Source organism: Trachinotus anak, unplaced genomic scaffold (genome assembly GCF_046630095.1).
Source record: "Trachinotus anak isolate AG129_WGS33_773 ecotype Australia unplaced genomic scaffold, CSIRO_AGI_Tana_v1 ptg000028l, whole genome shotgun sequence".
Lineage (NCBI taxonomy): Eukaryota > Metazoa > Chordata > Actinopteri > Carangiformes > Carangidae > Trachinotus > Trachinotus anak.
The window spans coordinates 20,717,501-20,744,479 of record NW_027273879.1 but is presented as its reverse complement, the minus strand read 5'-3'; the positions used below and the strand labels follow the sequence as shown (position 1 = coordinate 20,744,479).

General features: G+C 41.2%; 3 protein-coding genes across 4 annotated transcripts in view; all 3 read left to right on the top strand.

The window, feature by feature from the left end:
* ror2 (receptor tyrosine kinase-like orphan receptor 2) overlaps nucleotides 1–10,242 on the top strand; it is a 43,702-nt gene extending 33,460 nt beyond the window's left edge. The window contains exons 5-9 of the mRNA XM_071466391.1: nucleotides 3,745–3,866; nucleotides 3,973–4,287; nucleotides 5,307–5,561; nucleotides 6,642–6,847; nucleotides 7,650–10,242. Coding sequence (XP_071322492.1) covers nucleotides 3,745–3,866; nucleotides 3,973–4,287; nucleotides 5,307–5,561; nucleotides 6,642–6,847; nucleotides 7,650–9,101 — 2,350 coding nt within the window. The 3' untranslated portion in view covers nucleotides 9,102–10,242. The remainder of the gene's footprint in view (nucleotides 1–3,744; nucleotides 3,867–3,972; nucleotides 4,288–5,306; nucleotides 5,562–6,641; nucleotides 6,848–7,649) is intronic.
* A 4,097-nt stretch (nucleotides 10,243–14,339) lies between these two features.
* nfil3 (nuclear factor, interleukin 3 regulated) lies at nucleotides 14,340–22,757 on the top strand. Its single transcript, XM_071465562.1, has 3 exons — nucleotides 14,340–14,621; nucleotides 17,193–17,294; nucleotides 19,179–22,757. The coding sequence occupies exon 3, from the start codon at nucleotides 19,294–19,296 to the stop codon at nucleotides 20,647–20,649; it is 1,356 nt and encodes a 451-aa protein (XP_071321663.1). The 5' UTR covers nucleotides 14,340–14,621; nucleotides 17,193–17,294; nucleotides 19,179–19,293; the 3' UTR covers nucleotides 20,650–22,757.
* A 547-nt stretch (nucleotides 22,758–23,304) lies between these two features.
* Nucleotides 23,305–26,979, top strand: part of auh (AU RNA binding protein/enoyl-CoA hydratase) — a 13,097-nt gene continuing 9,422 nt past the window's right edge. Inside the window, exons 1-2 of one of the 2 annotated variants that reach the window (XM_071465563.1) lie at nucleotides 23,305–23,568; nucleotides 26,761–26,828. In XM_071465563.1, the coding sequence (XP_071321664.1) occupies nucleotides 23,346–23,568; nucleotides 26,761–26,828 (291 nt within the window). In that variant the 5' untranslated portion in view covers nucleotides 23,305–23,345. Of the gene's footprint in view, nucleotides 23,786–26,760; nucleotides 26,829–26,979 lie in introns of both variants that reach the window. The other variant, XM_071465564.1, reaches the window with a different exon arrangement.

Genomic DNA, 26,979 nt, shown 5'->3' with positions numbered 1-26,979 from the left:
AACTTTGGACAGATTCAAAATTATCCTAAAGTTATTTAAGATTTTGGGAAGTTAGGAACCTGGTGTGATATACTTTTCGTTTCTTAAGTTAGGATAGGAACATTGACCTAAGAACTACATCTGTAAAGGCTTTTTTTTCCTAAATCAGGACACAACCTTAATGACCATGTTTGCTAGTTAAGATAAGATCTGCAAGTCAGGAAGTTTCTGTGATACGGCCCCTGTGTTTTAAGTCTCTCTATGACTTTGAATGTTGTTATTGAGCTCAATCCTTATTGAACATCCAATAATGTGTTTTCTACATCAGGAAAAAAGCACCAAAACATTCACAAAACTCCTCATTTATTCGTGCTTGAATATTATCTGTGCATGCAAAAACAAATTTAACCAAAGAAGTTTTCATGATTTAGCAAAGATGGTTATTAATGCCTCTTTTCTTTACGTTTTCATTAGCTTGTTCACATTGTTCTTACCAAGCAGGACTACTTAACCCTAACCCTTTACTCAAAAAAAAAAAAAAAATCCCATGTGAAACCACTAGTTTATGTTGTTTCATTTATCCATGACCGTTACACAATCTTAACCACAATGTTAATGTTATTTTTACCATGACAACAAAGGCCATTTAATCTTGATAAAACACTTATTTTAACCCAAACCAACCAACCACGACCTTTTTCTAAACCTAACCAAGTAGTTTTTGTGCCTTAGCCTCACCAAACCATGCCCTTTACATAAGCTTAGCTGCATGTCTGTCGTCGTAAACATGTAACCAGTACACTGCTGTCGGTACGCTCTGCGTGTTTATCATTGTAACCATGGCAACCAAGTTCCATAGAGGACCATAGAGCAGGGTCACCATGTCAGGACACACTGCTACTGGTCGTATCAAAGGCTGGAACAAACGACCTATAGGGTTGTTTGGGTTGGAGACTTGTTGGTCTCTTGAGATGACGGTACACCGGTCATGGAAAGGTTAAAGGACCTGTATTCCCAGGACATACATTTCAGAGTTTCAGAGTTCATAAAAAGGTCATAGTCCAGGTTAAATCAGCAACGGAGAAATGAACATTAGAGCTTTGCACCCAGGGACTCCTTCCGCCCTTTCCCCCTCCTAAAAGCAGCAGGTTCACTTCCTTTCTTCACTAAGCTCGGGTTGAGGGACATGTGACGCACTCAGACTTCACTCCCTGCAGTTGAGGAGGAAGGGAGGATAACCACATCCTGTAGCTTGCAGAGCAACTTGTGGACCTGTGGTGTAGAGCAGAAGTTCAGAGGTGAGGCCAGGAGGTCAAAGTGTTGTTCAGGGCTTCACGGGTCAAGGTCAGACACCAACAATACCAACAAAACAACTCTGGAGTCCTGGTGCAGTATTATCTAAAGTAAAAGTTGTAGTTGCTGTAGTAGTGATTATAGCAGCAATGTCAAACCATAATGAACTGGTCATTTTAATGTGTGCTATAGTGAGGTGATAAAATTCTGATTACAGTGTTGCTAAGGGTTGCCTAACAATTTTGATGCCACAATAAATGACTAGTGTATTTTAGATAATGATTAATTTCACTGCAATTGTAAGAGTTGGAAGATTCATCTTTCTTTTTTGCTGATGTTTTACCAAACTGTGCTTCAGGCACAAAGCAACATTATTATCCCATTAGAATTCTGTTTCTATCCACAGGAATCTGCTCTGGTTTGTCTCCACCAGCTCCCGACAAAGAAAGATATCTGTCTTTATTAAATGATAAACTCATTCATGCTTGGCAAGTATCAGTGGTTTATACTCCACCTATTACTGTTCATCCAGGCTACAATCAACATTTGGCCTGTTGTAAGTTCTAAGATTCCTTAAGGTGCTTTGCATTCAGTTTAAAAAACTCCTTTGCCTAAAACAGGCAGCAGTTTAATCAAATATTTTTACTGATTTATTTGATATGTTTGCTGAGTACCTCCAATCTGGAACATTGACTAATTTACAAAAATTGCTGTTCTGGGTTTGATTCCAAAACATTTACCAGAAAGTAAGGCTGCTTTATGAAAACAGGCGCCTAAACTATTGATTGTTGGACATTTTGCTCATTTTTGTGGCTTGTTGTTTGACTAGCTGGCCAGGTTATTCTATAAATGATATGATGTGCAATGCAGCACCAGAAGTTTTTATCTATCAAAATGTCAGGTGGGTTATGGAGTTACCTGTCTGGAAATGTATTGGGTTAAGGTCATGCTTGGTTTCTGATCATGTTTACTGTGGTAAGGAAATTAGAAATTCTCATAGCTAACAACCCTCCCCTTAAGTGGACAAGATAAAGGTTTGTAGTTGTGAAGATGGACTAGAAGGTTGGTTTGTGTTTGTAATGTTAGAAGTGTCTGCCCAAAGCTGAAATGGGCATGTAAAGACATGTCAACCAACAGTCATACCTGCAGTGCTTTGAACGACTGTTAGAAATGGAGAAGACCTTGTGCTGTGCTGCACTGATTGATGCAACCAAATGATGAGGGTAGCAGCTTTTTCTTCTCTATGCCTTGTGGGTTTGACTCACCAGGACGGGGCTCAGAACAGATTCCTCAGCCAACAGTCAGACACTAGCTGGTGGTTTGGATCGGCCTGCTCTGAAATGGAAAGAATGCTTCAATGTCCTCAGTCAGACCAACTGTTCCTGAATGCCTCTTCCAGGGAGCTTATCTCATCAGCCAACAATACGACTCCTATAATATCCTATGTCTAGAGTTGGAAGAGGGTATGAATTTTCTTGTCTATTTAAGCAATAGTTGGTGTACGTTTACTTTAATCAGAAAATTCTGAATCCTGTAAAGCTCAGTACCAGAACAATTCATCAACTGTAATTATCTCTTGATGAAATCCAGACTCAACTCGATCTGACCCATTAATATAAGTTCCCTGACCCGTTACCCTTTTCCTTACAGCCATAAGAGTTTTATTTCCAGAAATGTTAAACTAACTAAAGGACATTATGGGTTTGATATTATCCAGTTACGTCTACTGTATAAAGTCAGTGGATTAACTACAGGTTCAAAATGTTGATATGAACAGTAACTTTCAGGAAAGAAACCTTCAATATGGACACACAGTACTAGAGACCTGAGAGACCAAGATCAGCACAAGCAGAACATTGAGTAACTTCAGCAAAGATCCAAATTTGAAAACTAGAACATCTACATTTCCTAAAGAAAATGCGTGTGATTGCTGCATCTGCTGCCGTTGCTTCTTGCGACTGATGCGTAAGAAAGGAGGTTATTGTGGTCAAAGTAAGGGACATTAACATGTAGGAAAAATAAAGGTTTATAAATAAAGTAAATAAAGTACCAATCAAATACAAACATCAGTATCTGGCCACATGGTGGTGCTATTGTAACAACTTTTAACTTGTGCACATAGAGTACAACATCTTATCATCAGAATCTGAACAACATTTTAGATTTTACAAAATCCAATAACGACATATCAGCTGATATTCATTTTCAATCAGGATCCATTAAATGTCGTTATTAAAGAACTGAGAGATCATGATAGGTACTGAGTAGGTTATTTCAGTTTTAAAATAAACTTGTACGTGCTCTCTCATGGACCAAGGATGGAATACCAATTGAGCAAAGTTGTGACCCCATGACCCCAGACCCCCAGTAGCCCCCAGAACTCAGGCAAATAATGATGCTGCCATGTGTCATCTACTGTTGGCACTAATGGGATCTTTGAGGTGACAGCATAGTTTTTTTGTTTTTATGCAGGTCACGTGAAAAAGGTTTCTGCCAGCCATACCGAGGCATCGCCTGTGCTCGCTTCATCGGCAACCAGAGCATCTATGTCGAGTCCCTGCAGATGCAGGGGGAGAGTGAAAACCGCATCACAGGTAAAGAAATCGTGTGAACTTCTGTCAGATGACATATCACATTCTTCAATAAACAACTGGAAAAGAGTTGTGTCTCAAACATGTGTCTCTGTTTCTTCCCTCCAAGCTGCCTTCACTATGATTGGCACCTCCACCCACCTATCAGATCAGTGCTCCAAGTTTGCCATCCCATCCTTCTGCTACTACGTCTTCCCTCTGTGTGACGAGGGCTCTCGGGGCCCCCGGCAGCGTCAGCTCTGTCGAGATGAGTGCGAGGCCCTGGAGAATGACCTGTGCCACGCCGAGTACACCATCGCCCGAACCAATCCCATGATCCTCATGCAGCTGAAGCTCCCCAGCTGCCACCTGCTGCCACGGCCAGGCACACCTGATGCTGCCTCATGTATGAGGATAGGAGTGCCACAGGAAAAACTAGGCCCATGTAAGTAGCTGCTATGACACACACACACATACACACACTGTGTACACATACACTCAGAAGTAAACACCCAATTACTGTCTTTAAAGTCTGCATCAGGCTTTTATGTGGGATGATTCATTTGGCACTGTTTCGCCTCGTAGTTTTAAAGGAGCTATTTGTATGTTTTCTCTTCCTCTGAATGTGGTTTCTTGCCGCGAGCAGCTGGTGGTCGTGGTTGCTTGCCAAGAGCGTCAGCCATCATAGCATTTAAAATACAAAAGGTTATAATACGTCTTCTGAGCAGAGCTACTTCTTCAAGGCAGACTGAACACTACAGTGACTCTCACTGAAAAAGTGACGAGGTGGCCAGAACAGAACTGGTTAGCATGCTAACTTGAGTAGAAGAAAAACAGTGATAAAAATAGAAGCGAAACAAGAGTGTTGCTTTCCACTCCTGCAGACAGCTCTTGGCGACTAAAGAAATAAAGTTTGATGTTGAACCTGCAACATTTCTTCTAGACCAGTGTTCCCCCAGGAACTCTGGTTCCTTGGGGTTTCCTAGCAAAAAAGGGAATCATTTATTTCACTATAATTGCATCCATAAGTAACACAGTGAGAGAATATATGTGTAATTTGGTCATAGGTTTTTGTACACTTTCTGTAAGAAAACGACCCTGGCACAAAATCTTCGGTTCAGCCTAATTTGTGTCAATTTAGGGGTTCTTGATGTGAAAAAGATATAGCACCACTGCTCTAGATTGGTAAGGAAACAGCTGTTAATGCTAAAGTTGGCTGTGTAGCAATAGCAAAAACTTACAGATAGCTCCTTTAAGGGAGTTAAGTCTAACTTAGAAAGAGAAAACAAGGGGAAGATGTGTTAGTTTGCACCAAAGTGTGAAATGTAACATTAGACATTAAAAGTTGCACACCACGGGGTTATAGCCTGATATGTGGTAATCATTTTGCAAATTCACAAAATGTAAGTCACCTCTCTCCCAGTGTTCACGAGTATCCTTATCGAGTCACTGTCTGCTCTACAGATTCCCCTTCAGACCACATCTGCTTCAATGGAAGTGGGGCTGACTACAGAGGCACAGTCAGCATCACTAAATCTGGTCACCACTGTCAAATGTGGAACGCTCAATACCCTCACAGTCACCACCTGTCCCAGGACTACCCCGAGCTCTGGGGAAGTCACAACTTCTGTCGTAACCCAGGAGGCCAGATGCAGGCACCCTGGTGTTTTACCTTGGACCCTCACGTCAGGGTGGACCTGTGTGACATCCAGCCCTGCAGTAAGTACCATAATGAAATTGATGCACTTTTAATACTTAACTGGACTGTTAACATTCTCATTTTCATGTATGTGGTGTTCTACAGAAGACATCAATATATCAATAACACATCAATAACCTATCAGATGAATACAAATAGATTCAGGACCATAATGGTAAACTGAGCAGTGAGCAGCACAACATCACCTGTAAGCAAGCAGAAGCCATAAATTCCAGTAATTCATCTTAACAGCAGCAGAAGAGCAGTGAGGCTGAACCGTGAAATCTCCAACTATAATGCAGCCATAGCTAGCTCACTGGCATCGCCGACACAGCTGGAACTGAGCCTAAACATGCCACAGCACGGCAGCAGAAACTTAGCTTAGGTATAATAGTGACCTGAAATCTTGCGAGGAGTCCATGTGGTCCAACAGCAAACACAGGAAAACTCTCCATCCGTCCTTCTGCCACCATGAACCCATCATCATCATCATTCATCTCTAATCAGTCACACCAAAATTCACTTCCCTTTCATGTCTATGTGGAAAGACACATTTACTTCTGGTCATGAATTGAATCTTCAGTCTAATTATTCCCAACAGTTTTGTAATTAAATGAAAATATTTTACTATTTTTAATGGCTAAAACCTTGTTTCACTGCAGAGCTGTGCCCAGTGCAATGATTTGCTCAACCCCTACATACCACTCTCTCTTTCTCTTCCTGCTTCCACAAACACATTGACAATGGACCTGTCTGTCATTGTCAGACTGGCTTAAAACAATACATGTGTCTATTTGCATATAGAGCAGGGAAGTAAGATCCAATCACAAAACGTGTGGAGACCTATTTGCCGTCGCACATGTTCATGCCAGGTCTGAACTTGGCCACAGTGACGGTATTTTCAGTTGTCTGATTAGATTAGACTGATGTTCCACTGACACCTTAATTGTCAAAGGAAAAAAAAACATTAATGTTGGAGAACATTTGAAAAGGATGAGTGTTGCATGTATGATGGTATCACAGATAATGTGTTAAAAGAAAATGTACAATATAATACAATGAGCACATGAACTTAAGTTGCTACAATCCTTTATCTCCAGAGCCTCCAGAGAACCCCAGGAAGGAGATCCTGTTCATTCTGATCCCTGCCATTGCCATCCCATTCGTCATCGCTTGCCTCTTCTTTCTGGTGTGCATGTGTCGCAATAAGCAAAAGGCTTCGACTGACACACCACCTCGCTGCCAGCTCAGCAGCTCACCTAGCCAGGACATGGAGCTGTCTCACCTCAGTCAGCAAAAACACCAGGTAACACACAAGTATTTCATTTACAGTCTTTCTGATGTTATGGCCGTGTTCAGACCGACATCAGCAGTGCATTGTGAAATACTACACTCTAATTAAATTTAACACTGAATCAAAATAAATGATAAAGCTGAAATTCAGTGAGGAATTTGGTTTTAAAACTAAATTTAAACTCAGGGTCCCTCTACAGTATCAAGCTTCATGATAATATAATAATTCCCACATTTAAGGTCCCTATAATTTAAGTTTAATCTGTGTTTTTTGTGGTGGACACAGTATCGCCAAACACATGTTTACATTACAACAAAGCACACTGTGAACCCAGAGCCTTCTTTCTACCCTGAGGGTTTGTGGCCCCAGGGCAGTTGCCTGCCATGCAAGGTCGGTAATCCAGCTTTGCAATTTACTGGTCAATCAAGTGCATGATTTGAAGCACTCACTTAACATTTTGTAAGGTGAATGGAATGAATCTACTGTTTACCTGGTGATTGTGGAGATGGAGTATACACAATTGTTGCTATGATAATGTTCCTCAGTTTTAAAATGATTATAAACCTGCACCTGTGCAGTGTTTTGGTGTCAGACAATCCTTTAACAATTTCTGAAACTCTCCCTGGAATCTCATTGTTAGTTCAAGCAACACACCCCACCAACCCAGATACTTCTGTGAACACTCAGTAATAAAAAAAAGTGATCTCCATACACCTGAATTCAGAATTGTTGCATTCCAGTGCTAAAGTACTACCTTAGGTTTTGTTGATGGCCATGCCCTTTGATGATTTGTATTCATTGCTTGTGGTTGCAGGCCAAGCTGCGGGAGATCAATATGTCAGCGGTACGGTTCATGGAGGAGCTTGGTGAGGATCGGTTTGGCAAGGTATACAAAGGCCACCTGTATGGCACTACACCTGGTGAGCAGGCCCAGGTGGTGGCCATCAAGACATTAAAAGACAAGGTCGACACCACTCTCTGTGAAGAATTTCGCCATGAAGCCATGCTCCGCTTTCACCTACAGCACCAAAATATAGTTTGTCTGCTGGGTGTGGTCACCAAAGAGCAGCCAATGAGCATGATATTCAGCTACTCCAGCCTTGGTGACCTGCATGAGTATCTGGTGATGCGCTCCCCCAACTCAGATGTTGGCAGCTCTGATGATGACAAGACAGTCAAGTCCACTCTGGAACAGGCTGATTTTCTTCACGTTATTACCCAGATCGCTGCCGGAATGGAGTACCTCTCCAGCCAGCAAGTAATTCATAAAGACCTTGCTGCCCGAAACATTCTAGTCTTTGACAAACTCAGCATCAAGATTCTGGATCTGGGCCTGTTCAGAGACGTCTACTCTGCTGACTACTACAATCTCATGGGCACAAGCCCTTTCCCCATTCGTTGGATGTCCCCAGAAGCAATTATGTATGGCAAGTTCTCCACAGAATCCGACATATGGTCTTATGGTGTGTTGCTGTGGGAGACTTTCAGTTATGGTCTGCAGCCATATTGTGGCTACTCTAACCAGGACGTGATCGAGATGGTCCACAGCCATCAGTTACTGTCCTGTCCAGATGACTGCCCAGGCTGGATTTACACCCTTATGCTGGAGTGTTGGAGTGAATTCCCAGCAAGAAGACCTCGCTTCAAGGACATCCACACACGTCTGCGCTCCTGGGAGAGTCTGTCCAACTGTAACAGCTCTGCTCAGACGTCTGGCACAAGCAACACAACCCAGACCAGCTCTCTAAGCACCAGCCCTGTTAGCAACATCAGCATGAGCACAGCGAATGCATCGCGCTACACAAGTCCTAAAAAGAGCTTGCCATTCCATCAGCCCCAGTTCATGGCCATGAAGGGTCAAATGCATCGGCCAATGGTGCCCCCGCAGCTCTATATTCCTGTCAATGGATATCACCCAATGTCAGCTTACCCCTACCTGCAGAACTTTTACCCCATGCAAATACCCATGGCCATGCCCCACCAGCAGATGCATCACCAACAACAAATGGTTACCAAAGCTGGTTCTCACCATAGTGGCAGTGGATCCACATCCACAGATTACGTCACCTCTGCTCCTTCCAGTTCTTCTGTCACAGAGCGAGCAGCTTTACTAAATGAGAACTCCAAGACCAATGATGAGGACTTAGCTGACAGGGCATCCCACAAGGACCTGGAACAAAATGAGGACTTGCCTGAAACAGAATTGTTAGGTGACAATGACCCCCCACAGACTGACAGCTTGGCAGTCCACATGTCAGACACATAAGTGTGGTGCTGTTTGAAGGACAGCAGAGCTAAAATATTCTGTGAGCTGTGCTTGCTTGCCAAAAATTCAATGAGCAGCATAAAAGTGAAAGGAGCAATTTTGCAGAACTGTGACTGAATGTTTTCTATGCTTTTTTTTAGATAGTACTGACACATTTGAATGTCAAGTGTGTCTCATGTTTGTACCTCTTACATGCTGGTGTCATTGATTAAGCAGAATTAAAAGTGCAGTCCTCATTCACTGGGATGCTCAACAACCTGGGTTCAAGCCCGCAAAACCCACCATGCCACTTCAGATGGCACACACCTCTTTACAGGCACCCCAACCTACCTACCCAACCTATAATCCCTCACCCTTTTCCCACCTACATATAATGCCAGTTGTGTTTACCAAGCCAGAGGTATCTACCAGAACCCAGACATGAACCCAGGTTTCTGTTGTGGTAGGCAAGTGCTTTGCTTTCGTGCAGCTCATGCACCCCTCAATGACAATTTAATGTTGTTTTTGAAGTTACTATTTTATGGTTTGTTAAAGCCACAATCACAGAACAATAGAATGTATCATGAATAAAATATTATAGGAGTTTTGAAAGTAACTTTGTTAACAATTAAATTCACTGAGATGTATTTGGGAACTTTTAGTCTTGATTAAGAGCAAAGAGTCGTTGTTGAATCTCTTTTTTGAGGCTACTGACAAACTTTTTATTCCGTGTGACATATATCCCACTGGGCTGATACATTTTACACCATCTTTGATAACCAAGTTGTACAGATTTGTAATTTATGTGCTTTGGTTTGAACATTTTATTTGTTTATAGTTTTCTTTACTGGTGAAGATTGCTAAGCCTAGTGTTAATATAATGTCCTTTTGTTAGTTTGTTTGTGTCCACCACTTTGTTGAAGCAGTTTTTTTGCTTACCGTACATTGTGTGCATCCATCTGTGGAGTGTTCAATAAAGTCATATGAATAAAATGGTGTATTGCCCCTTGGTAAAATAAGAAAACCATGTGCTATCACTTGTTGAATATGTTTTGTCATCAAAAGTACACTGTACAGTCAAGTTACGCCAGGGTGGAAAATATACTCTGTAGTGAGGAAATACATTTATTGCTGATACTAATAAAATGAATCACATACTTTATCTTTCTGTTGGATTTTAAATTCTTGTTTACACAACAAATATATTTATATATTGGTTTATAGGATTAAATTTCCCTTTCCCTCAAAACAATAGGCAACTATTTGTTGGGGTTTGGCACTGGCTCCCCCTCATTTGTGTTTCTGTTGTGTTCCCCTCCCTTGTGTGTCTTGTTTGTCCCCTGTATGTCTCTCTCCCTCTATTTGTGTGTGTGTGTGTGTGTGTGTGTGTGTGTATTTCTGTCCACTCTTCACCAGCCAATTTTAGTACAGTACGAGAATAAACTGCCTTTGTTTGAACTTTTACTTCACATCTGTGTCTGAGATCTACATTTGGGTCAAGAAACAGCAGATATGCAAAGAGTAATCTCCAGTCGGAGGAACCCACTTGGTCACCATGAACAACTGCTTCTAACTCTTTCCGACAACAGTCAAGCTATGGTAAACCAAATGACTCAGTCACCCAAGTTTTGCTATTAATGTCTCTTTTCACTACATCAGCTTCCAATGGGTCAAGATTTCACTACCTCTGCAGTGCTCTGTGGTTTTCAACCAGCAGCCTTTAACCTTCTCTTTGGATCAGTCATTACATACAATACATTATGGGGTTGTTAAGGGAAGGGCTTTGGTGTGGGCTGGGGCAGTAAATTCAAGATCTGTTTGCAGGCTCATATGAAGATGTCGTTGCTCAAACCATCCTGATCATTTTGGAAATGCTTAGAAATACCTTCTACATTTGCAACAGGGATCTAGAAGTGTGGTGGACTTTTGAACACCAGCAGCTGATTCCCGGTGGAATGACATGTTCCTATGGGGGGTTTGTTAAAGTCCTAAGGGAACAGTTGAAAAATGAATTGACTTCACATTGACTTCAACCTAACCTGGAATCTATTGTCTCACTAGCTATTAGGTCAGACAGTTGCCAGCAAGAGCGGTTACGAGTAAAAGCCGGTCACTTCCAGGGCCTCCCCTCTCCACTAGAGCAAGTTTTGAGCCAGAGGAAGAACCCATGCCACTAGGTCAAGCCAGTCACCTGCTGAGAGTCTGCGCCACATGAGGATGGGTTACTGTTTATATAGTGGTCAGCCTGGACGTGTCATTGCCTCCAATATTTTACGTTCAAAAGACAGGACTTGCCAGTAGCTGTGGTACCAGAATTTCCCAGGAACCATTAGCATCCTCTCTCAGAGCAAATATCTTAGATAAGAGATTTTTGGGTCGTGGTGCTCACCGCACAGGTGTAATATCATAGGTTCTGTCAGGCAAGCACATAGACAAAATCATGCACAATGTTATTTCAGCCCCCAAAACGCCTCTGGTGTTACGCCACCCCTGGTTAAAGCGGCATAATCCTCATATCAATTGGTCTACTGGAGTAACTAGTCAGAGTCCATTTTGCCACTCAAATTGTTGTTGTCTGCTTTGTCTCCTACAGAGGGCGTTGCTACTCATACCTGCTTACTTTCAGGGTTTTCAGCAAAGACTTGCCCATCCGAGAAAGAGAGAAAGAGGCATTTAACACGCTACTTTGCCTCTACTGAAGCCATTCAGACTAACCAATACTCCCACTGTCTTCCAGGCCTTAGTAAATGATGTGGCAAGAGATTTTTTTTTTTTTTAACTGCTTTGTTTTTGTTGATCAAGACAACATTCTCATCTTTTCCAAAGACATGTCTGAACACATTTCACATGTCCACCAGGTACTGCAGAGTTTTCTGGAAAACAAACTGTTTGTTAAGGTGGAGAAATACAAGTTCCATGCCAAGACGGCCAGTTTGCTGGGGTACAACATCAAGAGTGGGCAGGTAAAGACAGATCCAGAGAAAATGAAGGGAGTAGCTGAGTGGCCTTTACCTACTACCCGCAGACAGCGTCAGAGGTTTCTGAGCTTCGCCAACTTCTACTGCCGAGTTATGAAGGACTTGAGTGCCAGCACCCCTCACAAACTAACCTCCTCCATGTCATTTACCCGGACCCCCGAGGCAGACCTGGCTTTTCCCCAGCTAAAGATTCTCTTCACCACCCCACCTGTTCTGGCTCAGCCAGATCCTTCACGCCAGTTTATTGTGGCGGTAGATGCATCTGACACTGGGGTGGGGGTGTTATCTCAGCACTCAGGTCTGGACTAGGGGCTGATAAGAGATACCAGAGATTCGGCACACAAGTAGCCACTTGACTTTCATACTACAAGCACAGTGGAGAAGTGTATTTCTTGATGAAATGACCTGGAAATATCTGTGGCAGCCATGTTAAAAGCTGGTTGAACTCTCTAAATGATAAGCTTCGGTGCTTTCTGTCACATCTTCTTTAGTGTGGGATACACTGGACCTTCCTTTATGAAAGAAAAGGAGATAATGGCGTCCCACAAATCCCTGCGGCAGCAACATTTAAAGTGATACACCATTGTAGTTTCACCATGGCACACCCACATAATGTAGAAACAGCAAAGCACCTGCTTTATGCTTGTGATATGATCCAAAACTTATGAAAATCTCTGCAAGATTGGCTGCGCTCCAAATCCATAAATATAGATTTCTTCTTTTTCTACTCTCATTTGAATGGCTCAAATGTTTCCACTTGTATATTCGTTTCATTTCATTATATTATTTCAACATTTCAGTCCAGTTTGTTTTGTTTTCATTTTTTATTTTTTTAACAATATCTGTTTTGTTGCTGCCTCCAATGAGTGATAAATGGTTAAATGGACCCTATGTATAAATAAAAACCATCCTTTATTAGGTGTGATTCTGTTTTGGACAAGACACGTTACTTCAATTGTAGGATTACAGCATTTAGTTTACCACTGTACAGCCATGCATTATAAATAAAGTTGGTTTTTAAAAAGTGCAGTCGTACTCTCGTTGCACCGTCTTTTGCTGCGTCCTTATAAATTCTCCTTCACATCCTTCTTCAACCTCATGAGGTTTTCCATCGAGGTCCAGGACAAGTGGTTACGAAATAAGATTATTTTGATTTTTTGTGGCCGCAGCCTCGGACTCACCCAGAGGCTGGTATGCAGCGGCCATTTTAACTCTGAACATCGAGGAACAAGCGATATCTGAATTTACACCAGCTATCCAATAGTGACCCCTAGAGGTAAAGCAGTAGGACTAAATGAAGACAACACAACACAGAGTTGGAGAACAGGTCCCCCATCTGCATGTGTTTCTCCAGCTGGGCTTAACCAGTGCACAAAAAAAAAAAGAAAGAAATACAAAAAGTATGTGCGAGTGTATCAGGGTCAGTTAAAAAAATCTTTTCATTGCCTTTTTTCTTACTTAAATTCTTTTTCGTTATTCTTTTACTGAACTCCGTGATGTATTTGTATATTTCTCTTTCAAGAATTTTGTTGTTGTTGTTTTCTGTTTTTTGTGTTTGTTTGTTGTTTTGCTTTTTTGTTTTATATTTTTGGATTGCTTTTATCACTTTCTTCAAATTCATAAAATCTTGTAAACATGTTTTATTTCAGTCTAGGATAGGCCATGTTTTGCTGATAGTACTTATATACTTTTGCGTAGGCTAAGTAAAATTGTGTTTGTAATTAATTTTGTTTATACTGTGGTTTTGCTCATTTTAAGGATCTGAATACTTCTTCCACCGCTGAGTGACCACATTATGAAGTTTGTGCAGGTGGTTGTTTTTTTAGATATGGCGCCAAGTATTGTTGGATTTTAAACCGTAGTTGCTTAATAATACTCATTCTTCTTCTTCATAGTATTATTATTATTATTATTATTATTATTATATTAGAAGCAGTATTATTTGTAGTTGCGTAAGAGTATTCAATAAATGATGATTTTACATTTTCTGTTAATGTAATACAGTGATCAAACAATATTAGATTTAAATTATATAGCAATAACTACATGTTGCTGACTATATATTAGCTAATCTGTCCGCAGTAGTTACTGTGTAACTTCACAAAGGTGCTTTTTTATTTATTAGCCGTAGTATTATAAACGTTAAATAAGTCTGGAAGATTTCGTTATGAAATCATGAAAAGTACGTCGTGGTGAAGTAACGCACCTGAATGCCTCATACACATTGTGCATGACGACATACATTATATGAGATTTGGGCTCTCCGCCGACGCCAAGAGTCATTGGCTAAAATTGAGAAATGCTGCGTTCCGATTGGCTGGAGTGCCTGTCATTTAATCTCACGCTGCCAATATACTTAACCACTGACCTACTAACACAGATCCATGAGTCAGTAGCCACCTTGAAAGGAAAAAGCAACGGGAGGAGACGAGTTACCTCGCAACTTGTAGGATTTAATCGCCACAGTTATTTCCTTATTAGCTGATGGGAAACCTGTACTTCTCCCCTGTACTTGATGCGCCGTGGAAAACCAGACCAAAGCCTCCAACCAGGACGTAGAAAGGTACAGTTTTGATTTGAGGTCATCAGTAAGCCAACATTTTTGTTATTTAAGTGTCACAAGGATTTCTGCGGGATGCAGGACCGCCCCAGAATCACAGCGGTGCTAATGTTAGCTTACATCTCTTGTGGCTCGGCTAACCTCTGTGTTTTCATTTAAAACGTACAACAGCCACGATAGTGTTCACAGTAAATGTGTGTCCAAACTCAACTTTGTGCTAGCGTTTATCTTCTTGGTGTGGCGTTATTATTAGTTATTGCACTGTATTATTAGTTCACTTGTACACAGCTGGGAAAAGCCGGACAGCGGCTGGTGTAAGAGCCATGTATTGAATGTTATTCAGCACGCAGGCCTGCCAGCAACAGGGGTTTACGGATTGCGACACTGTGTTGTAACCCAGAATCTGATGTGGCTGGCAGTAACCTTATCAAAGCTGTATGGCTGCTGCTGGTGTATGGCTGTAATGAGCCTATAGGTTATTAATAATAATAGAGTTAACGAAGCAGCAGGTTTTAAACTGTATTTTCTGTCGTTCATCCTCACATTATAACAGCTCACTTTTTAGGGCGTAGATAGACCCCACGCTTCAGCCGCCAGTGTAATGAGTAAGCAAGTCAATGATATCATGAGGTAAATGTCCACACGGTCTCAATACAGACTGTTACGCCAGGCGTTAATTATCTGATTCATATTTATTATTTCTTAAAAGATATTTATTATACACCCATACATACGGAGCCGAACAAACACAGGCCCGTATTGTTATTGCCACACAGGCAAATATTGCATAATGTCTGCAACCATAGAAATTGCTGGCAGTCGGAGGCCGGAGGGAGTCTGTATTGTGTAATACGGACACAATGAGGAGATCTGGGGCTATAGGGCGCTCCGACCGCTTTGGTTTGGGTCGCTCCCTCCGCAGATCGACCCGGCCTGTTGCGGCGGAACCGACCGTGAACCCCCCCCCCCCCCCCCCGCGCCCCGTGCGGTAACATTACCACCCATCCTTATCACGTGTCATCCAGATTTAGTCTTGATGTCATATGTTGCCTTGTTAGAAAGGACAAAAGGGAGAGATTATACCCGCAGAGCCCCAGCCATGATGTGCATAATCTCAGCATCTGTAAAGTCATATCTAAAATAGGCAAAGAAAACTTTTAAGGTGAACTACTGGCCTACAGCTGGTATTTCAAATTGTGAACAGTATGAAGCATGAAAAAAAATTCACAAAATTGCGACTACCAAAGAACTGAGCCACATTCCATGTTGAAGTCACAAGCCTATACATTAGTCTACTTGTCACTTATTCTTCATAGTTCTCTCTTAATCATTTACTTCCCTCATGACCCACGTGAACAGCAACATGAGGACACTGAGCCAGGGGAGACCTTTATCTGGGAAATGATACCACATGTGAAACTTTTTCATTTCCATAAACCGACATCTCTGTGCTGCAGTCACGATTAACATTAGTTATGTTGGGGGTGATGAGTGTGTGTAATGAAGGCCTCAGGTTACAGGCTGTGTGTTTCTGCCAGGCCACACGTTACGATTACAGCTGTCTATAGTCCTTTGTTCCTTCTCTGGATGTACGGGAGCTTGGAAGGCAAAAAACTGGCTGAATTGCCTTTTTAGGTAACACTCCACTCAAAACTATTATTTTAAACCCAGATATAGAGATTACGTTAAATATGCAGATGTCGTTTTATGGTGATGGGCTCTAGTTATTCAGTATTACCTTATTAATACTTTATCTACAGAGTTCAGTGCTGAGCTGTAACTTTAAGCGGTAAAAAAGTTGGTTTAAGTTCATAGAGGGAGAAGGCCAGGATTGAAGTCTCTCTGAGGAACCGGTTGACAGAAGAATGGTTGTTATTTGGAGATGCAGTCAACTCTCAATTTGTTTGAAAACCTTCATTATCTAGGGCACTCTTATGGCATATATCACTAAATGAACCTTCTATGAAACACATTAGGGGTACAAATATTGTTTTCATGATTGATTGATTTATGTTTTTTTCTTGATTCATCAGTTATTTAATCAAATCATTTTTATCAATCACAGGCCTTTTGACTTTTTGTACAGGCTTTCAGACATGATAAAGAAATCATCAAAGCGTATATTGACCTCTTCTCATAAGATTTTTTCTTCTACATGTTTTATTACAGACGGTGTTTGAAAAAACAACAGTCATACATTCTGTCATTATGTTACTTATGGATGGAGATATAGTGAAAATAAATGAACCTCCTCAAGGACCTCTGAGGGTCCCTGAACCTCACTTTGAGAACCACTGCTTTAAGCAACACCATTTATTTGCCAAATTTTAAAAAGTCATTATAATGAGACTGAACAGAACAATACTCACTTATTTTGTCTTCACCAGGTTACAGTTAATGTGTCTTTTTAAAAAGTCTTTATGTTTTCTATTTTTCATATTTTTTGTTACCAAAAAAAACACATGATTCATTCTGGCTTCTGACTGACCTCACACTTCTGTTTGAACTAGTGGACACTAACTTTCTCTCTCTCTCTCCCTCTCTCTCTCTGTGTGTGTGTGTGTGTGTTTTCAGCCTTCCCCTCTCCACCTGAAGTCCTGACAGTTTCCTCAAGCTTTTCTGTGATCAGCCTTTCTGGAAGAATGGAGGATGTTCCTGGAGTTTATGTCCCATACTGTAAGACCACAAAACCTGCTGTTAGAAGTTTCAACCTTTGTCCTATTAACCAGGTTAAATGATTACTACAGATGACGTAGCAGTGTGGATACTCACGTCATTGTAGAGATGTTCTGATACCACTTTTACCTTCCCAATACCGAGTCCGATACCTGTACAAGTACTGATTCGATACCAGTACATTCAAAAAATAAACATTTAACAGCTGTATAGAACTAATCCTGTATGGATGCCATATAATAATTCTTTTATTATATAATTTGTCATAAAAAAAAAATCTAGGAATAAATAACACTTCCTACACCAGTTGTCCTGGCACTAGTGACACCCCTGCATATTAAAGCCTTACATACTGTAGACGTTGGACTTTCCAGTGCAACATTTGACCAAATTGCTCATTTTGCTAACAGCTAACGTTACACTATTGACAGGAAATCAGTTCTTCCCTGTTCTGAAACCATAGTTGCTGCTGTAACTACCTATTAAACAATTCATAAATCACATGGTATCTGATCGGTGCATGGACTTTCATTCTTGTTGATACCTGATACTGTATTTTACACAGTATTAGAGGCATTTCTGATACTGGTATCGGAACAACTCTTTGTCATTGTAACTTAGTTTTGTCCATATCCATAAAAAACATGAACGCTCTCTTCTGAAGTCATTTTCCCAGTTTTTTACTTTCATCTCTGCAGTTTTTAAAACTGAGAGCACTCACTGCAGACATATCTGAGCTCACTGCGGACCATCAACTTGCCCATGGGCTTGTTTCTTTTGTGGCGCTGTGACGTTTAGCAGCGGGGTTATAGGAAACTATGTTCACTAAAGTCCACTAAAAAAGAGAAATATTAAATAAACAATGAGATTAGGTTGGGTCTCAAAAAATGACAGGCCTTCTTTAGACATATGAAGTGAGCAACATGAGAGAATGGCTCCATTCAAGGGCTGAGTTTTTATTATTGTTATTAACATGGTTATAAATGTCAGTGCAATACTGAAGTAGGTTTTCTTACTTCTGCAAGAAAACCAGGAAGTTTTGTCTCTACCTTTTTTCCCTCTTGTCTTCATTGATTAATAATATAATTACAACAATGATAATAATAATAATAATACAGATAAAATAAATTATTTACATACTTATCCAAGCTGAATACGTACTTCAAGCCATTCACGTCTGAAGTAAGAGACTGCATTAACAATAGTGCAGTTAACCTGAGGCCAGCTGACATTAACCATAGCAGCTGTGACTTCTTCCAAAGCTAGCAGCAGCTAATATGAGCAGTCTATATGGGAACAAACTTTAGATGAAACAGAAGTAAACAACACTCACTTATGTCATGTAAAAAAAACTTGCATGCTTAATTTTTTGCATTTTGTTCAGTATTTAATTCAATGCAAATAAAAATTGACCAAATACCGACATGTCTTTTTTAATTTAGTAACTCAAGAACAATTCAAATTACTAACAGAACAAGGAAAATATCAAGTCCTGCCAAGGCTGGATTACCAGTCAATCATCAAAATTGTTGGCATTAAATTTCTGGCACTCAACTAGTTGGTTGATCTCTGCACTACTGGTTGGTTTTGTGGGTGCCAGGGGAAATAATAAAACTTCCCCTCAGGAGATTAATCCAGCCATGAGTCCAACTGGATCTGAGCTGAATCAATATGAAACATAAATATCAACTAACAAATGCGTATACGTCTATAATCTTTGTATCAGATTGTGGACAATGGATTTCACAGTAGATTCACAGTACTACCTCTACCCTAGAGGTAGTACATTACTTCAGAATACCATTAACTTGATAAAAATATTAATTTTGCTTCAACATGACACTGACATTTAAACAACCTCTCTCACTGTCTGTTGTTCCACAGATTTCCTCAACTCAAGGGGATTCATTGAGTGTGGCAGACACTGTTAATGCATACAAGCATCATGGTGTACAGTTAAAGACCTTTGTGAATACTGACAGTACCAAACAGTGGTAATATGCAATCAATCAAGCAAGAGGTGGATTCGAGTGAGTCCTATAGAGGAGAGGATGCCCTGGTCCTGGCTGTGGCCTTACAAGGGGCCAACACAGACCTGATGGGCCACAAAATCTCTGCACTTCCGTTCAAGGCTAAAACTACCTGCCGCAGGAAAAGAGAGTTTATCCCAGAGGAGAAAAAAGACACCCTTTACTGGGAGAGGCGTCGCAAAAACAACGAGGCAGCCAAGCGCTCGAGGGAGAAGCGGCGCATAAATGACATGGTGCTGGAGAACAAGCTGATGGCCCTTGGAGAGGAAAATGCCTCCCTCAAGGCCGAGCTCCTGTCGTTGAAGCTGAAGTTTGGCCTCGTAAGCTCAGCAGTGTATGCCCAAGAAGCCCAGAAGTTATCCAGATCCAACTCTGTCAACCTCTACCAGGAGTTTGTTCCACCCAGTGCTGACCAGGCTTCTTCCAGCAGGGATCTGGAGCCTCTTCATTTGCGCAGCAGCTGCATATCAGTCATCAAGCATTCACCTCACATGCCCGAGACATGCACTGCAACTCAGGGTAGCTTCAGTATCTGCAGGACGGCAGAGGTCAAGCAAGAACCAGCAGAGAATGGCAGCTATGCACAGGAGAGGAGCAGTCCCTATGAGCTGTATCGAAACTACACAGCCAGCCCTTTGTCTGGTGTCTACTCCCAGGCTGCTTCGTTCCTGCAGATCACCAGGTCATCCAGTGACTCCCCCAGGAGCTCAGAAGATGGTGCTGTGAGCAAATCCTCAGACGGCGAGGACGAGCAGCAGGTACCCAAAGGGTTGGTACCGTCTGTAGCTGACCCAAGAAGTGTCATTGTCGCCACGCACAAAGTGCCCGATGCCAGTTCTTCAGCTTTGCCCCATAAACTGCGGATCAAAGCCAGAACCGTCCAAATCAAAGTGGAGGCCATTGACCCTGAATACGAGTTCCCTAGAAAATCCTCATCTCCTGTCAGCATCACAGAGGGAGGATGCTACCAGACCACTCAGGACTCTTCACAGAACAAGCAGCCCCCCCTGTGCCCTTTGTCAGTGCAGGTCACCAACATGCAAGGCTGGACCCACCAGTCTGAGTGGCATAAAAGCAGCACAGAGACACTGTGGGATGGCTGCAGGAGTAGCAGGCGAACGCCAAGCCCCATCTCAAACAAAACCACGGTGGATGTAAAAGAACCTTCCTATGCACAGTCAGAGGCTGAGGACTTGCATATAAAACAGGAGCTGGCCAGCCTGTCTGCAAGAGTGGCCTCCTTGAAAAGACTGACCACAACACAGCAAGGGTCTGTGATAGAGTCAACCAAAAGCACCAGTGATCATTATGAGTCTTTGTCATAAGGATGTTCCTCTGAATAACTTTTGTATTTTGTGCATTTCCACTTCATTTGCTGTTGCACTGTGTGGTTCCTCTAAGGGTCAAATAATGTTTCGATTCCTGTACATTTTCAAATGAAAGGTGTTTCAGATAATGGCAGACTCTAAAACAATAGCTGTTACAAACACAAACAAAGGTTGCATACTAAAGGCGGGGCAAATACTTATTTCATTCACTCGTTAATTCTGGTCGTCTTTTACTACCATCAATTAGAGTTAACACTTTAATCCTGCAATATTAAAAGTCTACCAGGAAACAACCGGATTATGCCCTTCAAGAAAGCTGGAAGGCTTCTCATGTAAAACAACATCTGTGCAAGAAGATCTGGTGATTAGAGACAGAATGTATGTTAAACTGAACAGAAATCAGTGAAAGCACAGAGATGAGTAGGTTGTGACTGACTGAGTTCGTGCAGAAATGGAGGAAATGTTTGCCTTTGCCTTAAAAAAAGAGCAGATCACAAAACACTGAGATTTTTAAAAAATAAAATATGATCAAATGTGTTTATAAAACTTAGAAATAAACCCGTTTCAACCAATATCTCTGAGGTAGAGGGAGCCTAAATAAAGTATTTCCAGTCACCATTTGAAAACATACCATAAATTGTTAAACAATATATGGCAGACTTTGTGTAGGACAATGTTAGGTGTGAAACTTTTATTTTCCTTTTACCAAATGATCCATGACTGCTGTCACTGGACTCCAACCATCATTACACACTGAACGCTGTTCTGCTTTGATTTTGTGGAGCTGTGCTGGGTCTAGCCTGGCGTGGCCGCAGTTTGGCCGTTTTTTTGCCAGCTGAAATCCATAAAGTTATCAATTAAATTAATTTAAAGTGGTTGGAGATGCAGTCCATGCTTGTGCTTTACAGAAATATTTGATTTTATAGGTTTGTAATTTCTAAATAATTTCCTTTCCTGGAAAGAACTATGTAATTTGATAGATAATAAGGGAAAACTGGACAGTTAATTGGCACTTGTCCCGTTACTTAAATTAACTGTCAGTGTAACCAAGGGAATCTTTAGTCATTGTGCAGCCTGTCAGCAGAAAAATATGGAATTTGTCTACAGACAAACATAAATAAACACTTGGAGAATTACGGTTAAGAATAGTGAATTAATGTAAGTGAAATTTAAATGTTTTTTTTTTTCAAGGACATCCCTGTGTCCCTGTAATTCGTGTCAAATTACATCTTTTCAGGAAAGTCTTGAGGAGTCTATTTGAAAGTTACAGACCTAAGAAATTACTTATTGATTACTGATTGACAGGGTTAATGCCGCTTACCTTCATCAGTTACGTAAACAATACTGTATTGTTTTACATGTTGCAGACAGTGATATTGTCACTGCTTTCCAACAGGGAGCAGAAATAACTTCACTGACACCACACTACACACTCCATCGCCTCTGCTGTAGTTAAAAAAAAAAAGCAGGAAGTTACAGATTTTGGTTTTAATCCAAATTTCATGTAACTTTTAAAAAGGTTTGCTTCATTCACTGGTTCACCGTTTGCCAAACATACATCGCTTGTGTTTTTTTTTAGTAGTCTTGCTGATTACTTAAACTTTCCAGGCTGCTTGTTAAACTGAGAATGTGTGTGAGACTGTGGAGAATTGAAAGCACCACCCGATGGAACTGGAGTGTAACTGTATTTTATAAAGCTCTGACATAATTTCTGTCACATTCTATCCCCAGTTTGTGAAAAATGAAAATTTGTTATCAAAATGTCTGCAGAGATTCAGCGTTATACTCTTACAGTTCTTATAACTGTATTATTACATATTATGGAATCCAGAAGTGTCAGGATTATATCAGATGGCCTATTTATTCATTTCTTAGAGCCATTTGGATGATTACATCATACCATGACCTTTCTCTGTAGTCAGTATAAAATGCTGACTTCAGTCAACCTCAGTTGCTATGAAATACAATATTACAGTTCACTTCGAACACACGGTGAGTGTATTAGTTGTCAGGTTTGCCCAGCAGTCTGAAATCCAGCAGAACACCTTTCTCCAGATTTATTGTAACAGTGAATTTTTGTTTACAATAAATGTCTTGTCACTGAATCATGTATGCTGTTTTTGTATTTTTCATAGTATCCCAATGTAAGAACACATCATTTCAAAAAAAATATGTAAAAGAAAAAAAATATTTTTTTTAAATTAGAAGTTGAAATTTCACAGTTGCTTTTTGTTCAACAAATCAAATCATGAAAAACTATTACTAACGTCTATTTCTCCAGAAACACCCCAAACAAACTGTTGATGATGCTTTTTTCTTTGAAGACGATGGAACCCAAACAACAAGATAGAAAGATATTGATACAGTCCAACACTGCAGAGTTGTTTTCACTTGAAATGTTACTTTTGTAAAGTGTGTGCATTAGATATGATGATTTCAATTGTTATCTGGCTTCATAAAGAGACTCACGGGTAATATTCAACATTTATTTTCAGGCTTTTCACATATTGAGCAACAGACGCGTTATAACCATAGACTGTAAATAAAAACATTGTTATACATGTTATAACGTCTATATAAAAACAGGTTAGGACGCCTGTGGGCGGAGCGGCGCTGTCGCTCATGCCCGCCCCGGTCATGTGACCACGGCACGTGGCCGGGGTCGCGGGTGAAAGTCACGCTCTTCCTGCAGCATGGCGCTCCTCGCGCGACGCTCCGCTCTGTGGCAGGCCCTCCGCGCGCACACAGCGGACCGGGACGGCGCGTGCAGGTTGGCGGCAGCCGGGTCCTGCACGAGGCGCTACCTCCTCCCTCCCGCCGCTCGGCGGAGCGGCCCCGCGGCGGCGGCGGCTCGGCGCTACAGCTCCGAGCCGAAGGACGACCTGCGCGTCCGGTACCTGGACGGAGAGGACGACGGTGAGTTCCGCTCGGGGGCGACGCCAGTTCTACTGCGGTGTTTGTCAACGGGGAAGCGGCTGTTGTCTAAAGGGACGCAAAGTTAGCTTCAGTGTTAGCATCAGTGTTAGCATCACAACAACCCGGAACTACCTGCGAGACCTTGTTAAGACCTCCAGATGGGATGCAAACTAAAGTAGGGCCCCGCCCACCGTTAAAGTAGAGGGGTCCTGTTGACGTAAGTGACGCAATGAGAACCAACCCCCCCCCCCCGTCCCCAAACCACCACCAGCACTACTTGTCAGCTGATGACCAGTCCAGAGCCTGATAAAGTCTCTGATCCTTCAGATCTTGTAGTAACACTGAACTCTCAGTGACCAGGCTGTGACCTGGTCCAGGCAGTGGTGGCTACTGCGCCTCAAAGATGTGAAGTTAGGAGACCTGATCATCCATGCTCTCTCCTCCACCCCTGCTGCCTCCTCCTGCCAGTGAGAGGGATGATGACTGTTCGCTAAAATGCACATTCAGTCCAGCATCCCCTGATGATTGTGCTCAGTATCTAAGCTGAGTATCAAGCCTCTGTTCACTGCCCCTCCTGATAGTATGTGTGTGTGTGTGTGTGTGTGTGTGTGTATGTGTGTGTGTGAGTGAGTGAGAGAGAGAGAGAGAGAGGGGTTGGGGGGGTTCATCATCACTGATAAAGCATGTCTTCATGTCCTGGCTGACTGGTCACCTGGATCCAACATGTCCAGAACTTTACTCAAGGTGAAACGAAAAGAAAGAACAGAGTAGAAAGTTCAGTAGAACAGGATCTTTATGTGTGTATACCTGTTGTCACTATTGTTGCCACCAACATATTTACTCGTTCTATGATCTCACTGAGTAACGCTGTGTAATTGCACATGTACATATATCAATAGTAGACACCTTGAAGATGATGTGTACCAAAAATCTTTGTCCTTATTTATTTTAACATACTTTACCTTTTGTTTGGGAGCTGTGATGCAGCCATCCTCTTCTCGTGGTGCAACCAGGAAGTAAACACCTCTGGTCATGTGACCATTTACACTAAACATAGTTATTCCCTGTTATGTATGTGGAGAAATCTAAATCCCCGGACCAAACAATACTCCAGGTTTAAACCTTATGGTACCTGCAAATGCAGAATTGATCCCTGCTTGGCTGCCACTGCACATATGCAATGTGTCTTGCACATTTCTATTTCCAAAACCCCATTTACAGATGTAATAGAAATTTGATTTAATTAAATTAGGGCTGAATGATATGCAAAAATAATAATATTGCAATTATTTTGGCAGATATTTGATATGAGTCATGCTTTCCGTTGGTATGGTCATTTTTGTATTTCATTTTCACTGCAAAAATATAAAAATGATGATGATGTGATTTGTGTTGGGTCTTGTACCAAACAAGTATGTTTACATCTGCAGAACATGATTTTAGGCCGTAGCGTCTGTGTAGCACCACAATGCTAAATTTATAGTTTGTTGTGACTTAGTTTACCTTTTGTCAGAACTTTGCAGCTGCTGTGATCTGGATATTGCACTTCGCTGTAGTGTGATTTTTGATAATATTTTGATGAGTTATTAAGCACTGAATGAAAAGAAATTACATTAAATCCTGCCAATAGAAAGATGGCAGACAAAGTTACAGGAAGTTTAGTACTACATAAAGATAAAAGTAATAACCAACATTGAAAATTATGAGAGCATCGACAATTGTTGTTGTAAATGGGAATTTGTTGAATATAAAATTATAGAATTATCATTTAAATTAACATTTGGTAAATGAGGAGACAAGAAAGAAAGTAACTTGTTTCAAGAAATCAGTCGCTGACCTGAGAAATAGTTAAACAGGAAAGCTAATGATCAATATTTGATGATGTGTCTAAAGCCCAGGATGCATTTGGGAGGTCGAGTGAAGTGGAGAGGGGACGGAGGAAAGAGCTCTTGATATTTCAGCAGTGTAGGGATGACAGGAAAAAAGGGAAGTGGTGAGTTGACTGATAGTTGGAGTATAATGCAACACCAGCTTTTTTGATCACATGAATAATTTAATACCAAAAACTGATGAGTCACTGAAAGAAATCTGAGTCAGATTCAAGATCAGAGAAACGTGATGCTCGTAGTTTGAAATCCCCTGACTGACAGCTTCATGACCCACTTTTAGAAAGGTTTTGGAGAGATGTGAGGAGTGTGTTGTTCAGTGTCCTGTAAGAATGTAGACGGTGAAGGGATCTGATGTCAAGCATGAAGCAAGGCTTACTAGCATTGACAGTTACTGGATAATATTGGCCCAGTTACACTACATAACACAGACTACAGGTCTGGAGTTATTGTGGCTGGACTGAAAAAAGGTCTGTCCCAGATAATAAATGAAACATAATCGGTCTTTCTTGGTGGAAAATGTCACCATCCTATTGATTCAGTGATGCATCCTTTCATATGAGAAACTTTCATTATTTAGATTTTGGCCATAAATTTAAAAATGACCTTTTATTGTGACCGGCCTGAGACACAGCTGTGCAATAATCATGCTGTGTGACCAGCACCTGGGATATGTCATACCTGTCAGGTGGATGGATGATCTTTACAACACAGACTAACACGAATTTAAACACATTTGTGCAGAAAATTTCAGAGACATTATGCGTATGTGTAGAAAAAAACTCATGAAAATGGATGCAACAACAAAAGTGTTGCGTTTATATTTTTGTGTTTTGTCCCTTTTTTGTCAAATGAATTAGACTCAGATACGAGTGTACGGAGGTGGAGAGAGAGTGTGTAACCACAACTGTACAAAAAAACCCAACTACACTTAATGGAGAGCAAAAGGCAACCAGATGAACAGACAAACAACAGATCAAGATATTATCATATATGCATTATAAACATGATATCAAGGTTTGGAACGGAGAGGGCATTAGACATGGTTGCAGCAGCTCTCCTTTACTTTTTATAATAGTTACAGTTATAATCATGAACAATGGTACAGACCGAAATTAAACTTTGATGAAACAGTAAACTATTAATATGTAGTACGTCCTGTTGACAGTGCATCTGTTGCACCATGCCGTGATACAACATGTCAGCTGTTATGATGTGATCTTTGTAGATGATACATCATGTAATGTGACGTCTGAAATGCTGCTCAGCTGTTTTTTAATCAGCCTGATTTTACACTGTCTTTCAGGTATCGTCGTCGTTGGGATAAATCGACCCAAAGCCAAAAATGCCATAAGCAAAAATCTGGTGAAAATGGTATGTATGGCTGTTCACCTTTTTCACCTTTGTTAAGATAACTAGGTCAGTGATTGGTAACAGAAGTAAAGCTGGAACTGAGCTTCTCCAAGCTGCATGTAGATCACTGTTCCTGTTACACTTGTATGTCGTGCATTTGTTTTTGTTGCTT